At 34.9% G+C, this 21,822-nt stretch overlaps 1 protein-coding gene across 1 annotated transcript; it reads left to right on the top strand.

Annotated features, from left to right (window-relative positions):
• Nucleotides 1-6,727: 6,727 nt before the first annotated feature.
• On the top strand, nt 6,728-7,216 carry LOC145112310 (protein FAR1-RELATED SEQUENCE 5-like). The gene has a single exon (XM_079048488.1). The coding sequence runs from the start codon at nt 6,728-6,730 to the stop codon at nt 7,214-7,216; it is 489 nt and encodes a 162-aa protein (XP_078904614.1).
• The last annotated feature ends 14,606 nt before the right edge of the window (nt 7,217-21,822 follow it).

Genomic DNA, 21,822 nt, shown 5'->3' with positions numbered 1-21,822 from the left:
ATGAAATTTAACTCTTTCTTTAAACTCTTGGGTTGTATTAAAGGTTCGAAGGATATAAAATGGTTCACCCACATTTCTACATCATTCTCGTGAGCTCTCTATATAGCTTTGACGGTCTTCTTTCGTTGAACAACTGGGCCTTCATCTGAAGAGGAGCCTGACAAGAGAACCTCATTATTTAGAACTTCATTAAGCTCCCCTACATCATTTTCTTCTTGTACCACATTCTTCTTCTTATCTCCAACTAACTCTGCATCCACATCAATGTTAGCAATGAAATCGTTCATGTCAACTTCTACATCATCTATCATATTGTAATTGTCAACAAAAAATTCAATGTCATTGGACTTACTGGATTCATAACCACAATCACCCCAATAAAAACTTCATTTATTTCCTTAAACTTTTCCCCACTTTCAAATTTAGCACATGGACTTCCATCCTTGTTATCATTAATATTCTTGTCCCCAATGTTGGCTTCCTCAATGTTATTGTCCCCATTATCATTACCAGTTTTGTCTATATTTTTATTTACAATTATGTCTAAGCCGAAGGTTCAATTAAGAAAAAATGCAGTCGTTGCCAAAGGATCTGGGACACAAGCAAAAACTGTGACGCTCAGTTTCCCGTATATTCAACAAAAACTGAAACTTCTAGTATGACCAAGTAAAGTGGAAAAAGTAACGTTAAGTCTAAGTGTAGATCTAACGTTCAAACCAGTCAAAATAGTAGTCAACAATATGATACAGTTGACCTTAAAAACCCATGATGATATGTGTATGAAATTAGAATATTTTACATTGTTCGGAAACATAAAGTTTCTTTTGCTATATTGTCATAAGGAAATTGTTTAAAACACACACAAGAAAAAAACATAACTCAAACATCAGGGTAATATGCAACATTTATCCACATGACACTCTCAATCCACCACAAAGTAGCATGCTGTTGTTGGGGGACGCTGCATGAAACAATATATAAAGGTTAATCTTAATTTATTTTCTCATACTAACTTATAAATGATAAGCTACATACCTCAGTAACATCAAGAATACGTTCGTACTCAGCAGGGTGCAGACGCCTCATCTTGGGGTATGCAACTACCCGAGGGATAACACCCGGTATAGGGGGACCAACTATACTATTGTTGGGAAATGTCTCCATCATCCAAATCTACAAAATTAAGATGTCAAACGAGTAACCAACTTAAGAAAGTTATAATACTTGTTGCTAAAAAACATTTTGAAAATAGTGTACATAACTTAAATGCATATACAAATCCCTGTAGAGTATATGTGTGTCTACTACCGATTCTTGGCGCATTGGGGTTTAAATGCTCCTCAATCATGTCAAACACGGGACGTAGCTGTTTGTAAGTGAAATCCCATATCACTCTACCTCATGGGTACCTATGTCAACAATTACACTTAATAAGTATATGTATGATTTGATATAATGTATGTAAAAAATTGCTTACATGTTCAACTCATTTAATATAGAGACGAGTGTCATACATTCATTAGTAACTGGTAGTCAAGGGTATTTACCCAAAAATCCTTGCTCTAGCATAAACAGAGCGAGACTCTCACTGTGTCTGCATCACTTAATTGAAGAAGTAAGTTATTGAACATGTGGATAAGGTCACTCACTCTCACCGAACGTGAAATCGGCACCAATGGGAACACATGTTGTCCGAACTCTCCAAAATCATAACTGGGGTGGAAATACTCCCTGAACTGCAAGCTAGTGACCAAGAAAAATGCCTTCCTGTAAAAGCAAACATGATAGTCGCCAACTGAAAATAGAAGCTCTTGTAGGTCAACTGGATCAAAACTAGTAAATTCCTTGCACATAAGATAGCGACAGAGTAAATGGTGACATTCTACAACAATCTACATGTTCACGTAATCACCAAAACAAGATTGCTAAACAAGACCCCACAAAATGGTCGGTTATTTAAACGAGCCATGATTTCACGCCCAAGTTCAGGCCTACATGTTGTAGTAACAACCGCTTCATATGTTCTGTTGTGCTACGATCAAAAGAATCATTAATTAGCCAGTTTTGTATGTATGTTCCGGAGGACATTACTGAATACACATTTCCGGAACATAATTTCGGATGAAAATTCTAGACCTAAATTCCGGAACAAAATTCTGAAATGTTCATCATATTCTGGAGGAGTTCTTATTATTCCGGACATGTTTTTCGGATTCCGGACATATTCCAGACTAGTGAAAATGAAGTTTTTTGGTGAGAATTTTTGATGTAGCATGCATATATTCGTACATAGAATCATATAATTTTCTTTAAACCAATAAAATTCAAAGGAAAACTAATAATACCTATCTAAATGCATAAATTATACAGGTTTTAACGTATAATCTAAAATAAAGGCATATAATTATAAACATAATTGAAACTTACATATAAGCACTGGATCTCATTACTTCTATCTGAAGACATTTTTAGTTTTGGTGGTGTCTGGAATGTAGGTAATCCGAAATGAGATAGTTTGAAATGACATCCGAAACAAGTTAAATGATATTTATAAGGGGGGCCATATTTTCGGGTCGTATCCATTACCCATAAATGCACTGAATACAAAACCGGGTCCGGAATGACCCATTCGAGACCAAGTGGTCATCTTACAAAAAATGGTTATTATTATTATACATTAAAAAATGGTTAGATTGCTCAATTTTCCTTTTTTGAGGTTATGTGTATCTCTTTGTTTGGGTAATGACTGAGATATGAATAAAACTTTGTTCTAGATTAGAATTTATGGCCCTATTGATTAATTGCAATATGGAGAAATGTAAGTAAAGACTTTATTATTTTGGAGGCTTCATTAACTAGGAGAAAAGTGGAGAGAAAAAAGGGACTACCTATTTTGTTCTCTAAAATTGGTTCATTCCTTTTGTCTAATATTAATTTCTTTTAGTGTTTTTAGATATATTTTGTGTATTATATAATCTTCTAGCTTAGAAATCAATGATTAAGTTGGACTTTTTGCTATCTATTTTTTGACTGTTATGTGTTTTATGGAGTAGTAATTGTTGGGGATTAGTGAACTTAATTAATATAAGTTTTGTGGTAATGTTTTGATGTTGAAGTGGTTTAAATATTATTGAATATAATCATGTATACATGTATAAACCTATTTTTGACATATTCATTATGATTATAACCGTATAAATGTATGAAACCGGTCTCCGAAAAACTCATTTATGATTACAAGTTATTTATTGTTGCGATTTGATTCTGGTGAAAGAATAAGATAGCGATCAATTCAAGAAAATAATAGCCGACATGGGGTTGGATTTTGCAACCTTTTCTACTATGAAATGGTTTAATTATTATTGAATATAATCATGTATAAATGTATGAACTTAATCCTAACATATTCATTTATGATTATAAATGTATAAATGTATGAAACCCGTCTCTAACAAATTCATTTGTAAATATAAATGGTGTTTCATATAATAAAAGCAGAAAAACTATTAAATTGTTGATTATTTATTAGTTGATATATTCATGTATGATTATTAGTCGGTTGTTTATTCATTTATAAATGAATTTTTTTTATCTTTAAATTATGATTTATTCATTTAAGAATATAACCATATTCTTTAGATTAACGTGTTTTATACATATATGATTAAAAAGTATTTCGATGAAATGATAAACTAGACAAAAACATAGATTCTTTCAGAGAAAAAAATCAATAAAAATTATATGTATCTTTCATTAATAAAATAATAAAAATTATATGTATCTTTAATTAATAAAATAAGGAACGAATTGGTTAATTCAATTATTTTAGATAATCGTAATAGTTATAGTTTAGTTTTAAGAAATTATAATTTAAATTTAAGTTAATTAAAATTAATAAACAATTATTAAAAAGTTTAAATAAATGATTACAAAATTATAGAAAACTAATTTAATTATGTTGACTAAATCATTAATGCAATGACACAATTCCTATATCGCCCCTTAGAAAATGATTTGTCCACAATCATTATCGCGCTCTCAACCTTTTTACATTTACAATATAACATCTCCATATATATATATATATATATATATATATATATATATATATATATATATATATATATATATATATATATATATAAGAGAGAGAGAGAGAGAAATGAGGGATCAATATAGAACCAACAAAAAACATAGAACTATAGAACCCTTTTATAATATGATATGGTATAGAGTATGATAAAAAAATCATACATTATTGAATGTATGACGAAAAAGCGGTTTCTACCTATTACGAAACGACTTACTTTATTCACCCCGAACAAAAACATTTCTATACATCTTCATTCTATTTGCAGTTACTAACATCAAGAAAAAACGGTTAAACTTCTATATGTTCACCAATTCTATTCATAACATCAAGAAACATCGTGCTATCAATATATCGATCGTCAATGGAAACACAAGAACCTTGCATTGATAAGAATATTGGATCAACGATGGAGACATGATCGACTTCTTCGTCATCAGACTTTAACGATGTATCAAATAATTTGCTTTATCCATGTTCATGTTTGTAAATATTCCAATAGTGGAAAGTTTTGAACATATATGTTCATTAATGAATGATTATGCAACATATTATTTGTTTTATAATTTCAATGAAATATTTGTTTATTCTTCTGAATGTTCATGCATGAACTTATGTCGATGTTTCTTGAGGTACATGCATGAGCATGCATTATTTAACATAGACCTTTAGCTGTGTGTATTGGTGTGCACGTAGGTTCATTCATGAACATACATATGTATGATTGGTTTATTATGTTCATAACTGATTGAACATATTGAAATTAAAAAAAAACCTTTTTTTTATGTAAGTGTAACAATGAACACAATTCCCACTCATGAACATGTATATCCTTGATTTGTTAAGTGCATAAGTGAAAATCGTGTTCACTATGAATGTATATTCTTCTATGAATGTATGTTCTTTTATGAATGTATGATCGTATATCAATGTTCATATATGAATGTATGTTCTTCTATGAATGTATTGGTTATTATCAGGATATTATATGATTGTTTAATTGCAACCATATGTTATTTACTGGATATGCAGTTTTTAAGTGCATAACTGAAAATCGTGTTCACTACTAATATATGTTCTTCTATGAATGTATGCTCTTTTATGAATGTATGATCATATATCAATGTTTATATATGAATGTATGTTTTTCTATGAATGCATGTTCTTCTATGAATGTATGTTGTTATATGAATGTATTGATTATTATCAGGATATTTTATGATTGTTCAATTGTAACCATATGTTATTTACTGATTATGCAATTGTCGGAAAGGAATATTCACCGAGAGGAAAGTTATACTATTTTCTAGTTGTTGCTGATTATATAAAGATGGAAGTAGGACAACTATTCGACAGTGTTTTTGATTGTGAACGTAAATATCAAAAGTATTCTGAAGAACGAGGTTTTGATGTGTGAAAAGAATCACTTAAAAATAGACCAATTACTGGAATCGTTACTCGCAGGTAAATGAATTGCAACAAATCAGGTAAAGGAAAAGATGATGAACACGATACACTCAACGTTGGTAAGAGAAAATAAAAATCAAGAACAAAAAAATGGGATGTACTTCAATTGCACGGTTCAGGCTTGATAAAGAAGCCAATAAATATGTTTTGTATGAGTTTGAGAAAAAAAATAACCATAAATTGTTTTGTTTAAGTAACAAGTACCTATCAACCAGTAAACGCAAATTGGACTATACAGATGAGAAGTTCATTCATGAACTAAGTGCACATAACATTGGTCTGACAAGACCTTATAATTCGATGAAGATCTTAAAGGGAGGATATAATAAAGTTCATGGAACCAAAGTTGATTTCAAAAACTTTCTAGGGATACAAGGCCATATATTGGTATTAATGATGCAGAAATGGTTGTGAATAGAATGATTATCAGGCAGGACAATTCACAGAACTTTTCGTTTGATTATCTAGTTTCTGCAGATAATGAGTTAATTGGTTTATTTTGTGCTGATGAAACCACAAAAGCAAACTATAAATAATTTGGGGATATGGTTTCATTCGATGCAACCTATACGACAAACCAACAAGTTGTTCATCCTATTTTATGATTTGTACTTTCTCCATTTATATATGTTTGTAAAGATGAACATTATTTATTAATAAAATATATTTTATTAGGTACAACATGATATTTGTACCATTCACAAGAATTGATAATCACAAACATTATGTTACGTTTGGTGCGGGCTTGATTAATAATGAGATAGTTGAATCTTATATGTGGTTGCTGAGATGTTTTTTGGATACGTTCGGTAAAGAACCAAATATCGTTGTTACTGATCAAAATCTAGGAATGAGAAAGGCAGTTATAACTGTTTTTAAGAGTACACGACATAGACTATGTATGAGGCATATTATAAAAAAGCTACATGACAAGGTATCATAAAGTAATATATAGGTTTTACTACTAATTATGGGTTTAACAAATACATTGATATTCATAAGATTTTCGTCTATGATACGTATTTCTTAATTACAGTTATGTCCAAAATTTTGGGCTTCAGATTTTAGGAAGCAAATTCAATTGTTAATTTTGAATAATAAAATAGATCGTGTCAATTTGATCGTAAATGGAAAGAATTGATGAAAATATATAAAGTTAACAACAACGACATGTTTAACGAGATGTTCTCAATACGAGATAGATGGATACCAGCGTATTTCACAGATATACCACTAGACGGACTAATGAGGACAACTTCAAGGTCAGAAAGTGAAAATTCATTTTTTTGTGGGTACTTGAACAAACACTTGAATCAACTTGGTTTCACATTTAATTTTGAGAATGCAATGGAAGCCCAACGACATACACGGTTTCTAAATGACTATAACTCAAAATCAAAAAATCCTATATTAGAAACTTGTTTGTTGATAGAGAAACATGTGGGAAAGGTCTACACGTCTAACATATTCAAAATTGTGCAAAAAGAAATTGTTGATGGTGTGCGGTTGTGTTCACATGACTTGGTTTTTGATGAGGATGAAGTAGAGATTTTTAAAGTTAAATATGAACAAAAGGATTCATTTAAGAAAGATTTCGAAAGTTGTGATGATACATATGAAGATGATGATAATTCAGAAACAAGTGTCTATGTTGCATAATACATGGTACTTGACTATATATAGTTTGTTCATTTGTGAATTTTTGTTCCATTATGAATTACATTTTATGAATTTTTGTTCCATTATGAATTACATGTCATTATTGTTTTCAATTTGCACCTCATGATAACAAAAATTGTCCAACAAGGAAAAAGGATGAGAGGCTGGCAATGTTGGCATAAGAAAAAGAAACAATATAAGTTCATTTCATTGATTTGAAACAAGATAATTATGAAAGGTATCTTAGTTTTTTTTATGGTACTCCAGAGATATTTGTACTCTGGTTTTTAAAATTTATGTGGGGTACCTTAGATATTTACATGAGTGTTCTTTTATGAATGTGTGTTCACATGTGAATATATGTTCACATATGAATGTATGTTCATATATGAATGTATGTTCTTCTATTAATGTATGTTCATATATGAATGTTCTTTTATGAATTTATGTTCGTATATGAATGTTTGTTCTTTCATGAGTATAAAAGAGCATAATTTAAGTTTAATGGTAAAAAACACAGATATTTGTAATTTGGAACAAGATGTTATGGAATTTATGTTTGGTTATTAAATTTTATGTAGGGCAGCTTAGATATTACATGAATGTTCTTTTATGAATATGAGTCCATATATGAATATATGTTCATATATGAATGTATGTTCTTCAATGATCTGTATGTTCTTTTATGAATGTATGATCATATATGAATGTATGATCATATATGAATGTTCTTTTATGAATGTATGATCATATATGAATGTTTTTTCTTTCATGAGAATAAAAGAGCATAATTTAGGTTTAATGGTCAAAAACACATAACTGACCAACAGAGACTCAACAAAATGATAAGTTGAGTTTTTTAACAGAACACCTAAAATTAGGTTCAATGTTAAACAAACGCATAATTGACAAACAAAGATTCATAAAAAGAAAAAAAAATATGGTTGTGAAGAAAACACCTAAAATTAGGTTCATTGGTAAGCAATAATATAATTGACCAACAAAGGTTCAATAGAAACATAACTAACAAACAAAAGTTCAAAATGACAACTTAATATTGTGAATAAAACACCTACAATTAAGATCAATGGAAAACAAAAACATAACTGACCAATAAAGGTTCGACAGAAACAAACACCCAAAATAAACTACCAAATCTTGTTCAAAATCAACAAGTACTTAACAAATTAAACCTATATCAATAATGGTTGACATCAACTCTTTGTTTCCTAATTTTCTTTGCTTCCTGGTTGATCTTCTTGACTTCATCCTTTAGCAATTTAGAAAAATCATCAGATTCCTTGAGCACCTTGTCTTTCAACATATTATGATCCGACACCAACATCTTAGTTGCATACATGCATCGTAAAATGTCGATTTATTTGTTTTGTTCATCTGATTCTATGACAAGCCCAATATCCTATTTCCATCAATTTCACCATCAAATTTTTCCATGTGATGCATCAAAAAAACACCACAATCAACTACATTCTCTTTTGTTTTCCAACGAAAATCCAGAGGTTTAAGTCTGCATTTGTTTAATTTTTGAGCCATTTTGTGATGTTTGTTATCAAGATAGCGACAAAACAATTCTTTCTGTAATTTTATAAAATATATGAATTATTAATACAAACAATGATATATGAAATATTTCAACTTATCTATCATTGAGTTTTTTTTACCAAATTAATAGGAAGCATTCGATAATGATTGGTTGAGTTGTTCCTCCTTGAAGCATTGTCCATTAAAATGAAAGCTGGATTTTTCAAATCAAAACACAATAAATAATAATGGCCACTGAAATGTATCAGAAAGAAAACCAAAAACCAGATATTCATAAAAAAATGCATATATTTGTCCTTGTATCGTCATCTCTAACTGAAAAAATTTGGATTACTAATTTGTTAACTAACTGGCCAAATAATAATATGTAAAAACAAATGAGAAACTGTACATAGTTGTGAAAAAATCTTACCAGATCAACCTTCTTAAAATCTTGTAACTCGATGTAGTCTTTCATATCTTCTTTTAGACCGCTCTTGAATTTATCAAAATTCTCAAAAAAAAAATGGTAAAGATGCATCAGAAAGAGACAAAAACTGTATATAACAAAACAAATTTAATATTATAATCACTTAAAATACTAACTTATATTATATTGATGTATATTACTTACGATTGTTCAAGTCTTAAAGAAATAGCAGAATGGAGACGGTTTAGTTTTTTTTTTATTATTATTATCCAGATTCAAATAAAAGTTCCACATATCAATTACACTGTTGTACAACCATAAGGGTGGGCAAAAACTCTCAAAAACTTGCCTAAAAACCTTGCATCCACTATAAGTTTTTAAGATAGGTTGACTGCAAACAAATCATAGTAAACTAATGAGAAAGGAAACACTTTTTAAATGCTTATTTTTTTTACTTACTTGACATCGACAATCAATGCAAACAATCTATTTGAAACTTTCTTTTCCTCGACTGTTAGTTTTGATGACAAAGATGTACCCCTCATAACAAATGGTGATAGAAGCACTTCAACATCTTTTTTTGGTCTTGTACTTTTCCTTTCATTATCATCTTCATCTTCATCTTCTCCATCATCTTCATCTTCAATTTCTCCATCATCTTCATTTTCAACTTCTCCATCATCTTCGAGAAGTTTAAAACTAGGTACATATTGTTGGATTAGGTGTCTAAGCCCATAACTATATTTGATATGTACTTGACCCGGTTGTAGCATGGTCCTTTTGGGTTGCCTTCACCAGAGCAACTTGATTGGATGAATTATAGAGAATGAGGTTATTATGGTTTATTAATATATTATATGAACAACATATTAAAAGAGAAATCATATTGGTTAATTAATATTGGTCAAGAATTAATTAAGAAATTAATTTTGTGGTCAAAGGATATTAATTAAACCTAGGGGACTAATATTATAATTATTGGATAGTTGCAAAGTAGGCTGAGGAAACCCTAAAGATAGTGTAGCATTCATAAAACTCAAGCCAATTTAAAACTTTTTCAAACATTCAAAATCACGAGTTATTACAAAAAGGTTTCCAAAATAGTTTCATATCAGAGTATCCCAGAATTCCAAATCATAAAATATGAGGATGTGTACGGTCACGCCTTCGCCTTCCCGCGGTCATCCGCTGCACCTGAAAAATTAATCGATAAATGTAAGCTCGAAGGCTTAGTGAGTTACCCCCAAAATACCCATACACACAATAATACACATATAATAACAAACAACATACTATGGGTCCAATCATCTGTCGGGATGGAATACCCCAGACCCCTCAACCATCGGGTTGGAATGCCAACATACTATGGGTCCAATCAACCATCGGATTGGAATACCCCCAGGACCTCAACCATCGGGTTGGAATGCCCACACACGATACATATATAACAGATACTATGGGTCCAATCATCCATCAGGATGGAATACCCTAGGCCCACAACCATCGGGTTGGAATGCCCACATGCTATGAGTCCAATCATCCTAAGGATGGAATACTCTTGGCCCACAACCATCAGGTTGGAATGCCCACAACCAATCAACATGTGCACCTATATCAGATAATCATATAACAGTCTATAGAGACAACATATTAGGGTCCTATTATCCTCGGGATGGAATACCCTCAACTACCAATCAATCATGTGTACATATAACATGTAATCTCCTACCAGCATATATACAGTCAGACCAAACTACAGGTCACTAAGCATACATGCCCCACAATGTAAACAATCTTAGGCTAAAGGATTCGATTCCACAACGGTTAGACTCAGACAAGAGCTGCGAAGCAGAACCCAACCCTTCAGCCTAAGATCCTTTAAACCATGTAAACTAGCACATACAGATAGTCATACAGACCTAACCGATCACTGATCATAACATCATCCTAAAACCAGGATACAAATCTAACATAGCATCACTACACGTAATCACAAGGTAACTAGGATAACAATCCAAAGGGCCGGACTTGGTGCCTTAGACCCTTGAGTATAGTGAGGATAACTCACCTCGCAAGTAGTGCCGAAGTAGTGTAAATCTCTGACTGCTGTCTCACCGGGAATCCCGAACTATTACATAATAAATACTAAGTTAATACCTAAAATAACCTTCTTGACTAAGTGTCCACACAACCCATTAAATCCATTCTCTTTTTTGGGCCAAGGCCCAATACTAAATCCTTAACTTGAAAGTCCATATATATATATATATATATATATATATATATATATATATATATATATATATATATATATATATATAAAGCCCATTATTGGCCCAATTTACTAAATTGGGCCCAACTTCCTAATTGGGCCTAATCCCATGATCCATTATCACTACTTGGCCTAAAATATCTTATTCATAAAGTACAACAAAAGCCCAAATCCAATTAGTCCATAAACAGCCCAAAACCGAAGCCCATTCGTCAAAGGCCCAATAGAGGACGTACGCGAGGCGTACTCCTCTGGTACACGGGGCGTACTCATCCAGATATTGACCATCATCGGGGTAGTTGACCCAGTACACTGGGCGTACTCGACGGTTTGCCAAAGCCTTATTAAGTGCTTAATGGCTTAAGCTCTTAAGTCCAAACTTCAGATCCAGTGACCTAACATGCCTAGGACCCATAAAGTCATGAACTTTATCATTTTAGACGTCCAGAAAGCTCTTAATACTTTGTCTTAATCCATTAAGACCTTCTTTTTCCATGCATGGGACACATTCAGCTAATGGGACCTCATTTTAATCACTCAAGGTCCCTTCAAGAGTCTAGAAGGACAGTCCTTTTCGTCCAAATCACATCACGCACCACCTTATGCCTTTTTAGGACAAGAAATGGTTCTTTTAAAGCAAAATGGAAAGATCTATACATATATGCATAAAGTTTGGAGCTTTATACCTTCTGGAGCTTCTAGGGCACAAGCTAACTTCAGATCTACAAGCTTGATCTTCTTCTCCAACTCTTTGATGCAATACCTTCCTCTTAAAGCACTCAAGAAAACACTCAATAAGCTCAAACACACAAAGGAAAGGCTAGGGTTTGGGGAAAACGACTCTAAGCAGTGGAGGCTGAGGTAAGGGAGGGTTATGTGCTCATAATGTTGTTTATATAGCCCCCAAACCCTAAATATTAGGGTTTCCTTCTGACATGAGTACGCCCAGCATACTAGGGCGCGCCTAGTACGCTCAGCGTACCCTTATGTACGTGAAGCGTACTCCTCCTGGTCCCAAAATTGCAACTTAGCCCTTAGGCTTCTTCATGGTTTCACCCTTCCATCCCCAGGGACTATAAATGACAAAACTTGGGATGTTACAGATAGGGTGGACGAATTCTTGTGGATAAGGCCTTAAGAATTCGTCCAAGGAAGGGATTCCAGAAGGATCTTATGGGCTGCTTAGAGCTTAAGCAACCGGATAAGTTTTTGACTGAAACCCTAATTCCACACCTATATAAAGGGACCCTAGGCATCACATTTTCGGCTACCCTAACCATAGTAGGATTATTAAAGCCGAAAATCACCTCCCTCCTCTCTCTCTTACATTCTTCCAATTGCCTTGGTGTTTGTGATCGATTAGAGGTATTACACTCGTGATACTAAAGCTCTCAAAGGTTGAATATTCTTGGTACAATTGAAAGGTAATCATCTAAACTTGTTTTAGTCATTAGTTTCGATTTTTGTATGCTAGTATTAGGGTTTATAAGCTCTGGATGATTTGCATGTACAATTAGAGAAACCTAGATCCAAAGCTTTAGGGTTTGCATGTGCACTATAGGATTGATGTAATGCTCAAAACCCATCAGTGGAATCAGAGCCTAGGTTGTTTTCTATTGTATTTGATGCCTTGTTTGATCATTCATTGCTTGCAAAATCGAAAATTTTGCCCTCTGACTGTTGAACTCGTCGAGTCACCTGATGAACTCAACGAGTCAGATGAACTCGACGAGTCCAGTAAGTGACTCGGCAATTCAGAGTGTCTGGGAGCAGATATTTCGGGATTCTGACCTATTTTGGATTGGGATAATTGCTAAAAACGTTTTTGATTAATAAAATCCGATTTTCATTAAATTGATATGATTATCCTCATCCAAATAGAAGATAATTGTCAATTAATTAGATAATTATTGCCTTATACGATAACTTTGATTATTTGAATTATTTGATTGAATTATCTTACCATGAAATTGAATTAGGTCAAATTTTTAGATAATCACTAATTAATTGTTTAATTAAATTATTTGTAATTTGATCTAGAAGGCTTTGAAAAGTTTGAAAACTTGCCCTTAAGTTTTGGAATTTAAATTTTTGATTAAAAGTTTAATTTTGAAATATTTAAATTCTAAACCCTAGAATTTTACAAGTTTAAAATTCAACCCTTATAAGATTATAATATTATAAGATTAATAATATATATGTATGAGATTAAGCTAGTCTTACTGTTAGTAGGCCTCATTCACGAAGCCGATCTATAAGGGGGGGGGGGGAGGTATAAGGTTGCTGCCTATAAAATGGCAGTTTAATGGGTGTCCACTCTCACTCACCGCTTCCTTGATTGGTGGAGGGCCGTTAGCCGAACGGGTAGGATAGGGAAAATAATTCCTCATTAAAAGTATAATGTTTAATAAAGTAACTAAATGTTTTTATAAAATTCCCAATCTTAGTTACTTTAGGAAAATGTGAAATGATGCTATTCCATGAAATTACACTTTGCACCCTGCCAAGTCGTTAGTGGAGCATGTGTGGATAACCGACACACTAATATGGACTAGCAATGGGGGCAAAGGGTGACTCGATGTTTATCATAGATCAATGGAGCGTGTGTGGTTAACCGGCACATTGATTAGGTGGTAAATGACATCGAGGGTACCAAGTACATTTACATGGTTATTCACACCTTGTTTGTGATCATCGGTATCCCAGTCACAAACTTGAAGGGCATATCGTGATTTAAGCATGCCATTGAAAAGTTCAATGAATCTCAAAAGATCCAGGAGTTTCAATACATTTAAAACTTAATTGCATTTTCATTTTTCATGGTGGAAATTAGTGAATCGTCATTCATTCACCTTCAAATTATTTGCAGTTTGGATTACGGCATCCCTCTTCTAAATTGTAAATAATGTTGTTGGATCCTAGCCCTAATTTCTCATTTTGGGTGTTTAATTGGGGATTCTTATCTAATCAAACTTTGTTCCTTTTATATTTCAGATGTCTACTCAAAACAACGCTTCAGGCTCGACCCCTTCTGGCTCATTCTCACTCATGAACTTGTGTGGGAGGGTGATTTTTGATGGGACCAATTTCAATGATTGGATCCGCAACATCAGCATGGTCACCCGCTATGAGGACAAGGAGTGTGTTCTCGACAAGGAGTCGAAAGAGGTCAACCCAAACACTGCTACTCCAGAGGAAATTGATGTATTCGAGGCTCATGAGCGAGATGCTACGAAGGTTCATTGCATCATGCTCGCGACCATGACCGCTGAACTCCAAAATTCCTACGAGGACTACTACCCCTACGAGATGCATCAAGATTTGATGGATAGGTACCATCAAAGCGCAAGGTAAAAAGGTACGGGATCATCGCCTCGATGATCACTACTAAAATGAAGGACAGAGAGTTCGTCACGGCCCACTTGTAGAAAATACAGAGGTATGTGGACCGCTTGCTGAAGTTAAATGTTAACTTCGATGAGGAGCTGGTCATAGATATTATTCTTCACTCCTTACCTCCTTGCTACAACCAGTTCCGTATGACCTACCACATGAACAAGGAAGAGGTCACTCTGAGCAAGCTTCAAGGCCTGCTAAGGACTGCTGAGAGCAGTCTGAAAGACAAATCGGTTGCATCAACTACTACTACTGTTGCCCATGTTTTAGATATTGGGCAAGGAAAAGGAAAGAAGAGGAAGGCTCCTTCTAAGAGCCACAAGGGTAAACCCTATGATGGATCCTCTTCTAGTGGGACCAAAGCTGGCTCTGCTGCTCCCTCTTCCAACCCAAAGGATGTAGAGTGTTTCTACTGTCATGACAAAGGGCATTGGAAACGAAGCTGCCCGAAATATCTGCAGGACATCAAGGATGGAAAGATAAAGCCATCCTTCGCAGGTATTTACACTATACAATCTAATGAATCATCATATGCTATTTCTTGGGTCCTTAATACAGGATGGGAAGATGAACGTGATCATGGGGAATAGGAAAGTGTCGCCTGTCACCAAGATTGGAGTTTACTCTTTAGTGCTTAGTAGTGGGTTAGGTTTAGATTTAAATGATTGTTGCTACTCGTCAGAAATGGTGAGAAACATTATTTCTTTTCATGGTTTGTACAGACAAGGTTTTAGATTTTCGTTTAACAATGAAATTGGTTCTATTAATTCTTTCTTGAATGGTACTTTCTATTTTGAAGCATTGCCTTGTAATGGATTATATGAAACTGTGAATATTGTTGATAACTTAGGAAATAATGTGTTACATATCGATTCTTACAATAGTTTGGATAAAGCATGCTTGTGGCATTGTCGTCTTGGACATGTCAACAAGAAACACATAGCCCAACTCCAAAAGGATGGAGTGTTGGAGTCATTCGACCTTAGGGACGATGACGTGTGCAAGTCTTATTTACTTGGAAAGATGACCAAGTCACCCTTCACTGGTACTTGTGAAAGGGGTGAGGGTTTATTGGATCTCATACATACAGATGTATGTGGACCCTTTAGATCCACCACAAGGGATGCGAGCCGCTTCTATGTGACTTTCACTGGTGATTATAGCAGATATGGGTATATCTACTTAATCAAGCACAAGTCAGAAACCTTTGAAACATTCAAAGAGTTCAAGTAGGAAGTGGAGAATCAATTGGGCAGGAAAATTGAGATGCTCCGATCCGATCGAGGTGGTAAGTACCTTAGTCTTGAATTCCACGACTACCTCAAGGAATGCGGAATCGTTGCGTAATTGACGCCACCTAGGACACCGCAGTTGAATGGTGTAGCTGAGAGGCGCAATCGAACTTTGTTGTACATGGTTCGTTCAATGATGAGTCGTGCTTCGTTACCTATCTCATTTTCGGGGTATGCCTTAGAGACTGCCGCCCATATCCTTAAGCTAGTCCCTATAAAGATGGTTGCCAAAACACCTCACGAGATGTGGACAGGGAAAGCTCCCTCATTGGCACATATCAAGGTTTGGGGTTGTGAGGCTTTCGTAAGATGAGAGACTCACTACAAGCTCAAACCTCGTAGTGAGCGGTGTATTTTCATCGGCTATCCGCAGAAGTCCTTCAGATATCTCTTCTATAGACCGAGTAACAATGTTGTCTTCGTTGCGAGGAGAGGGGTTTTCCGAGAGCGAGAACTCATAAGCTAAGAGGACAGTGGGAGGCAAATTAATCTTAAAGAGCTTCAAGAATCAAGCGATGAAGGGACCTCTAACGTTGGCGCTCAACCCCAGGAGGAAACTCCTATTGAACCAATTGACGAGTACCTACCTCTTAGACGTTCCAGTAGAGTTAGTGTTCCACCTGAGTTTTATGGTTTCCATATTACTACTGAATGTGATACGTTTATCAGTGATAGCACACTCATAAATTTGGATGAACCTAACAACTACAAGGAAGCCATGGCAGGCCCGAAGTCTGCGAAATGGGAAGAGGCTATGGAAAACGAGATTCAGTCCATGTATGACAATCAAGTATGGAACTTGGTTGACAATGTGCCAGGTCGTAAGACGGTCGGGTGCAAGTGGATCTTCAAGAAGAAGACCGACATGGATGGGAAAGTACACACGTATAAGGCGCGATTGGTTGCGAAGGGCTTTTGTGACAACCCGATATTCCAAGTCAATGTAATGTTCAAAAAGTCAAATATTATAATCTATTTTTGGAATGAATAAAAATAGTGTCAAAAATGAAATTTTCAAAAGTCTCAATTGGGATGCATAAAATGTTAAATATCGTGTCAAGGTTTTCAAAAATATAAAGAACACTCAAATCCGAGTTATAACGAAGAAGTTATGACTAATCAAAGATCCGCGACAAAACCGGTAAAACACTGTTAAGCGTAAAAAGTAAAATTTCAATAAAATACTTTTTAGCCTTAAGTATCCAAACGAAAGTCGTAGATAATAACAAACCGTGAGCGTACATAAAAAGAACGTCCAAATCTGACTTCGTATGAGGAAGTTATGATTTTTCTAAGTTTCAAAACAGCAGTAGACAGCTAAAAACTCGAAATAAAGATCGAACGATTCTTACCCGACGCAACCTAAACGAAAATTGAAGATCTCGACAATAGTAGTACAACGGTAAAAAGACAGACGAAAACGGACATCGGATGAAGAAGTTATGAATTTTTAACGGATTTATCCTGTCCCGACCTATTAAAAATTATATAATTAAAAATAAATTCAAAATTTGCTGACGAAGTCTAAACGAGATTTGTAGAGTATATTCTCACCTACGCGTGGATATAAAGAACGTCAAAAACGAAGCTCGTATGCGAAAGTTACGGATTTTCAAAGATTTGGGCACACACTTCGAGGCTTATCCAAAGGATTACGCCCCGCGTACGAGGGTACGCCCAGCATACGCAAATGAAGGGCCTCGGATCGACCACGTCGCCCCTATACCCTCTACTCCCATCCCATCCGAAGACCGGCGACCGATGACGTCATCGCTGACGTACGCCCCGCGTACTTCGGCGTACGCCCAGCGTACGAGGCCAGGCAGCCCCACTATAAATAAGATGCGAGGGTTCCGACTTCTCTTGCACAATTTCACTATCTCTCCCCCATTTTTCCACTTTCGAGTCTTTCGAAGATACCCCGACGCCCCGGTTCCGTATCCAAGTTCCGGCGAAGGTCCGAAGCTCCGAGATTCCCGAAAAATTTACCACTTTCCGGTCGAAGTGCTGCGCAAGAAAAATCTCGTTTTCTTCAAATCACCACACTTTCCAGGTGAGTTCATACCCCTTTATTTTCACGTTTTTACTATACTTTAGGGGGGGAAATACAAGTGAAACACAAGAAAAACTTATATGAAAATACAAATCGTTACATGGAATTTCAGATGTTTCATCTACATTTTTGTTTAATGTTAAACAATATTACTACTAATGTCACACTTTACATGCAAAGTTAGTAATACATCAAGTTTTATTATTTTAATGGAACACATTTTCGAAAAACTATAATAGGTATAGTTACGAGTTATTCATTACTTTTTACATACTATAAATACTATAAAGAGGAAATACTTACACTTACAAGGAAATTGGACTTTTCATTTCGTAAATCCATTGATACTAAATTTTGTGAGACATTTGGCTTCACCGTACTTTTAAGTACGCATTTCAAGTCCTGTATTATAAACCATAATCTCTTGTAGGGAGAGCGTGATACTTGTGTATAGATCTATACAGGATTGACAATCTCGCACCTAAACTGTTAGCTACAGTTAGACCGGCAGGTCTGGGGTGACAAACGTCATAACACTTCAACGCCTGAAGAACGTTGTTACAGGCAGTCTGGGTCAATAGCATGGTTATAAAACTCACAGGGAGTATCAAAACATTTTGATTTATGGGGCTATCAAATGCATTAATGATTATATATATATATATATATATATATATATATATATATATATATATATATATATATATATTCATATATATAAACCTACTTACACTATTTTAGGTATCAAAATTTCTCATGCATTTCAGTCTTTGGAACTTTTCAAGCTACCTCACATACATGGAAAATATTGGATTTTCTAGAAACAAGCTCAGTTATTTTATACAGAAAGACATACAATTCTAGTACAAAGACGCTTATGAACTCACCAACTTAAATGTTGACACTTTTTCAAAACTACTTGTATTTCTCAGGGATTCAGTAATACAGGTAAAACATCAGCTTTTGGAGAAGGGACGCTAAGGCGTCAGTTTTCAAAACTTATTAAATCATCATATTGTAATATTTTTTTGAGACATGTATCACATGCAACAATGTAACTTTTAAATTATACTTATGATGGTTGTGTTTGCTTTCTTTACAAATATTCAAATGTTATGATACTACGTGAAGTCATCCACCCCCGAATGTTTCCGCCATTCTGGTTTGGGGGTGTGACAGCTTTACTCAAACTCCTAGAGTTTACGATGATGAGATCTTCTCACTAGTAGCGAAGATTAAGTCTATAAGGGTTATGCTAGCCATAGCTGCGTTTCATGATTATGAAATATGACAGATGGATGTCAAAACCACTTTCCTTAATGGGAAGTTGGCTGAAGATGTTTATATGAGTCAGCCAGAGGGTTTTATCGATGCAAAACACCCTAATAGAGTGTGTAAGCTTGAGAAATTCATCTATGGATTGAAACAAGCATCTCGCAGATGGAATCTTTGTTTTGATGAGAATGTCAAAGAGTTTGGTTTCTCAAGAAGCGAGGATGAGTCCTGTGTATATGTCAAAGCCAATGGGAGTATAGTTAGCTTTCTCATTTTGTATGTGGATGACATACTACTCATAGGGAACAACGTCCTAACCTTGCAGGAGGTTAAGTCCTGGCTTGGGAAGTGCTTCGCTATGAAGGACCTCGGAGAAGCTGCCTATATTCTAGGGATAAGGATTTGAGAAATAGGAGTAAGAGGCTAATAGGACTTAGTCAAAGTACTTACTTGGATAAAGTGTTGAAACGTTTCAGCATGGAAAAATCCAAGAAAAGGGAGTTATCAATCCAAAGAAATACCAAGCTGAGTAAGACTCGGAGTTCGAGTACTGATGTCGAGATAGCAGAGATGAGCCGAGTACCTTATGCTTCCGCAGTTTGCTCAATCATGTATGCTATGACATGTACTCGCCCTGATGTGGCCTTCGCTTTGAGCATGGTCAACAAATATTAAGGGAACCTTGGTATAGCACATTGGATCGCAGTAAAAAATATTCTTAAGTACCTTCGGAGGACTAAGGAATGGTTTCTTATCCTCAGTGGGAGCGATGACTTGAGAGTGCGAGGGTATAATGACGCTAGTTTCCAGACAGACCGGGATAATTTCCGCTCGAAGTCTGGCTGGGTCTTTAACCTAAATGGAGGAGCAATAACATGGAAAAGTTACAAGCATTAGACCGTGGTTGATTCAACGTGCGAATCAGAGTACATAGCGGCAAGCGAAGCGTCGAAGGAGGAAATATGGTTGATGAACTTCATCGGAGACATTGGAGTTGTGCCGACCATAAAGGAGCCTATGGATATTTTCTGCGATAACGAAGGTGCGGTTGCCTTAACCAAGGAACCGATGGATCATGGCAGATCCAAACATATCAACAGGAAATATCACTTTATTAGACATCGGGTAGAAAAGGGACTCCTCGTAGTGAAGAGGGTATCGTCAGAGGATAACCCAGCAGATCCCCTTACGAAGGGACTGAGTAGGGTTAAGCACTTGCAGCACGCTAGGAGCATTGGGCTGAAGGATGATATTAGTTTTAGTGATTAGATAGCTTTTAGAAACTTGTAATATATAAATTGTAATTGACATTTTGATGATTAAATAAAGGTGTTTTATTTATAAGTAATGTTACTGTCTTGTGTCAATTATTTACTATTGTTTCACTTTGCATGTTTTGACTTCCTAAATAATAAGATTATTTAAACCATCCACAGTCGATCATACGTTGGAAGTAAGTATGAAAGAAGATTGTCATGAATTGGTTTGTAGATTGAATAAGCGTTTAGACATAGCAAAAGTTTGTTGCAACGTTCATGAGTGCTTATAAAATATGATTTGTGTATTGGATTAAACCCCCACTCACATGAATCACTTCATGGAATTAATCACGAGTGATTGTGAGATGATAATATCATATAGTCTTTAAACCTAGATATATGGTTTATTGTTTGCAAGTTGGTTGTGCATTGATAATGCGTAAACTCATCAGTAACTTGATGTTATAAAACACATTGTTGTGTATGATTTGATGAGTATATAGTAAATGCATATAAGTCGAAGTTTATCTGTTCCTTTTATCCTACGAGGGTAAAAGCGATATCTTGGGCCCCTCGATGATTTGGTTTGACTTATGTGTCGGGCCCGGTCAGGACTAAGTTGATGTGTTCAATTAAGTTCTATGTCAGACGAATCAGAGATCGAGAAACAAACAGCTGGACAATAAGTATGACTATGTTCCATGTGATTGTCTACACGATATCTTGAGAACGGAGGACTGTACGATCCCTTATCTAAAGGACGTGTCGGAGTTCGACAGCGGCTTTTGAGAGCTACGATTGCTAATCGGATTTTGAAGTCGTACTTGCATCTATAGTTATTAGACTTATCCAAGTGGGAGACTGTTGGATTAGGTGTCTAAGCCCATAACTATATTTGATATGTACTTGACCCGGTTGTAGCATGGTCCTTTTGGGTTGCCTTCACCAGAGCAACTTGACTGGATGAATTATAGAGAAAGAGGTTATTATGGTTTATTAATATATTATATGAATAATATATTAAAAGAGAAATCATATTGGTTAATTAATATTGGTCGAGAATTAATTAAGAAATTAATTTTGTGGT

Source organism: Lactuca virosa, chromosome 1 (assembly GCF_052849685.1).
Source record: "Lactuca virosa cultivar CGN04683 chromosome 1, Lactuca_virosa_CGN04683_v6, whole genome shotgun sequence".
Taxonomy (NCBI): Eukaryota; Viridiplantae; Streptophyta; class Magnoliopsida; order Asterales; family Asteraceae; genus Lactuca; species Lactuca virosa.
The sequence above is the reverse complement of the archived record's forward strand: the minus strand, read 5'-3'. Positions and strand labels throughout refer to the sequence as shown.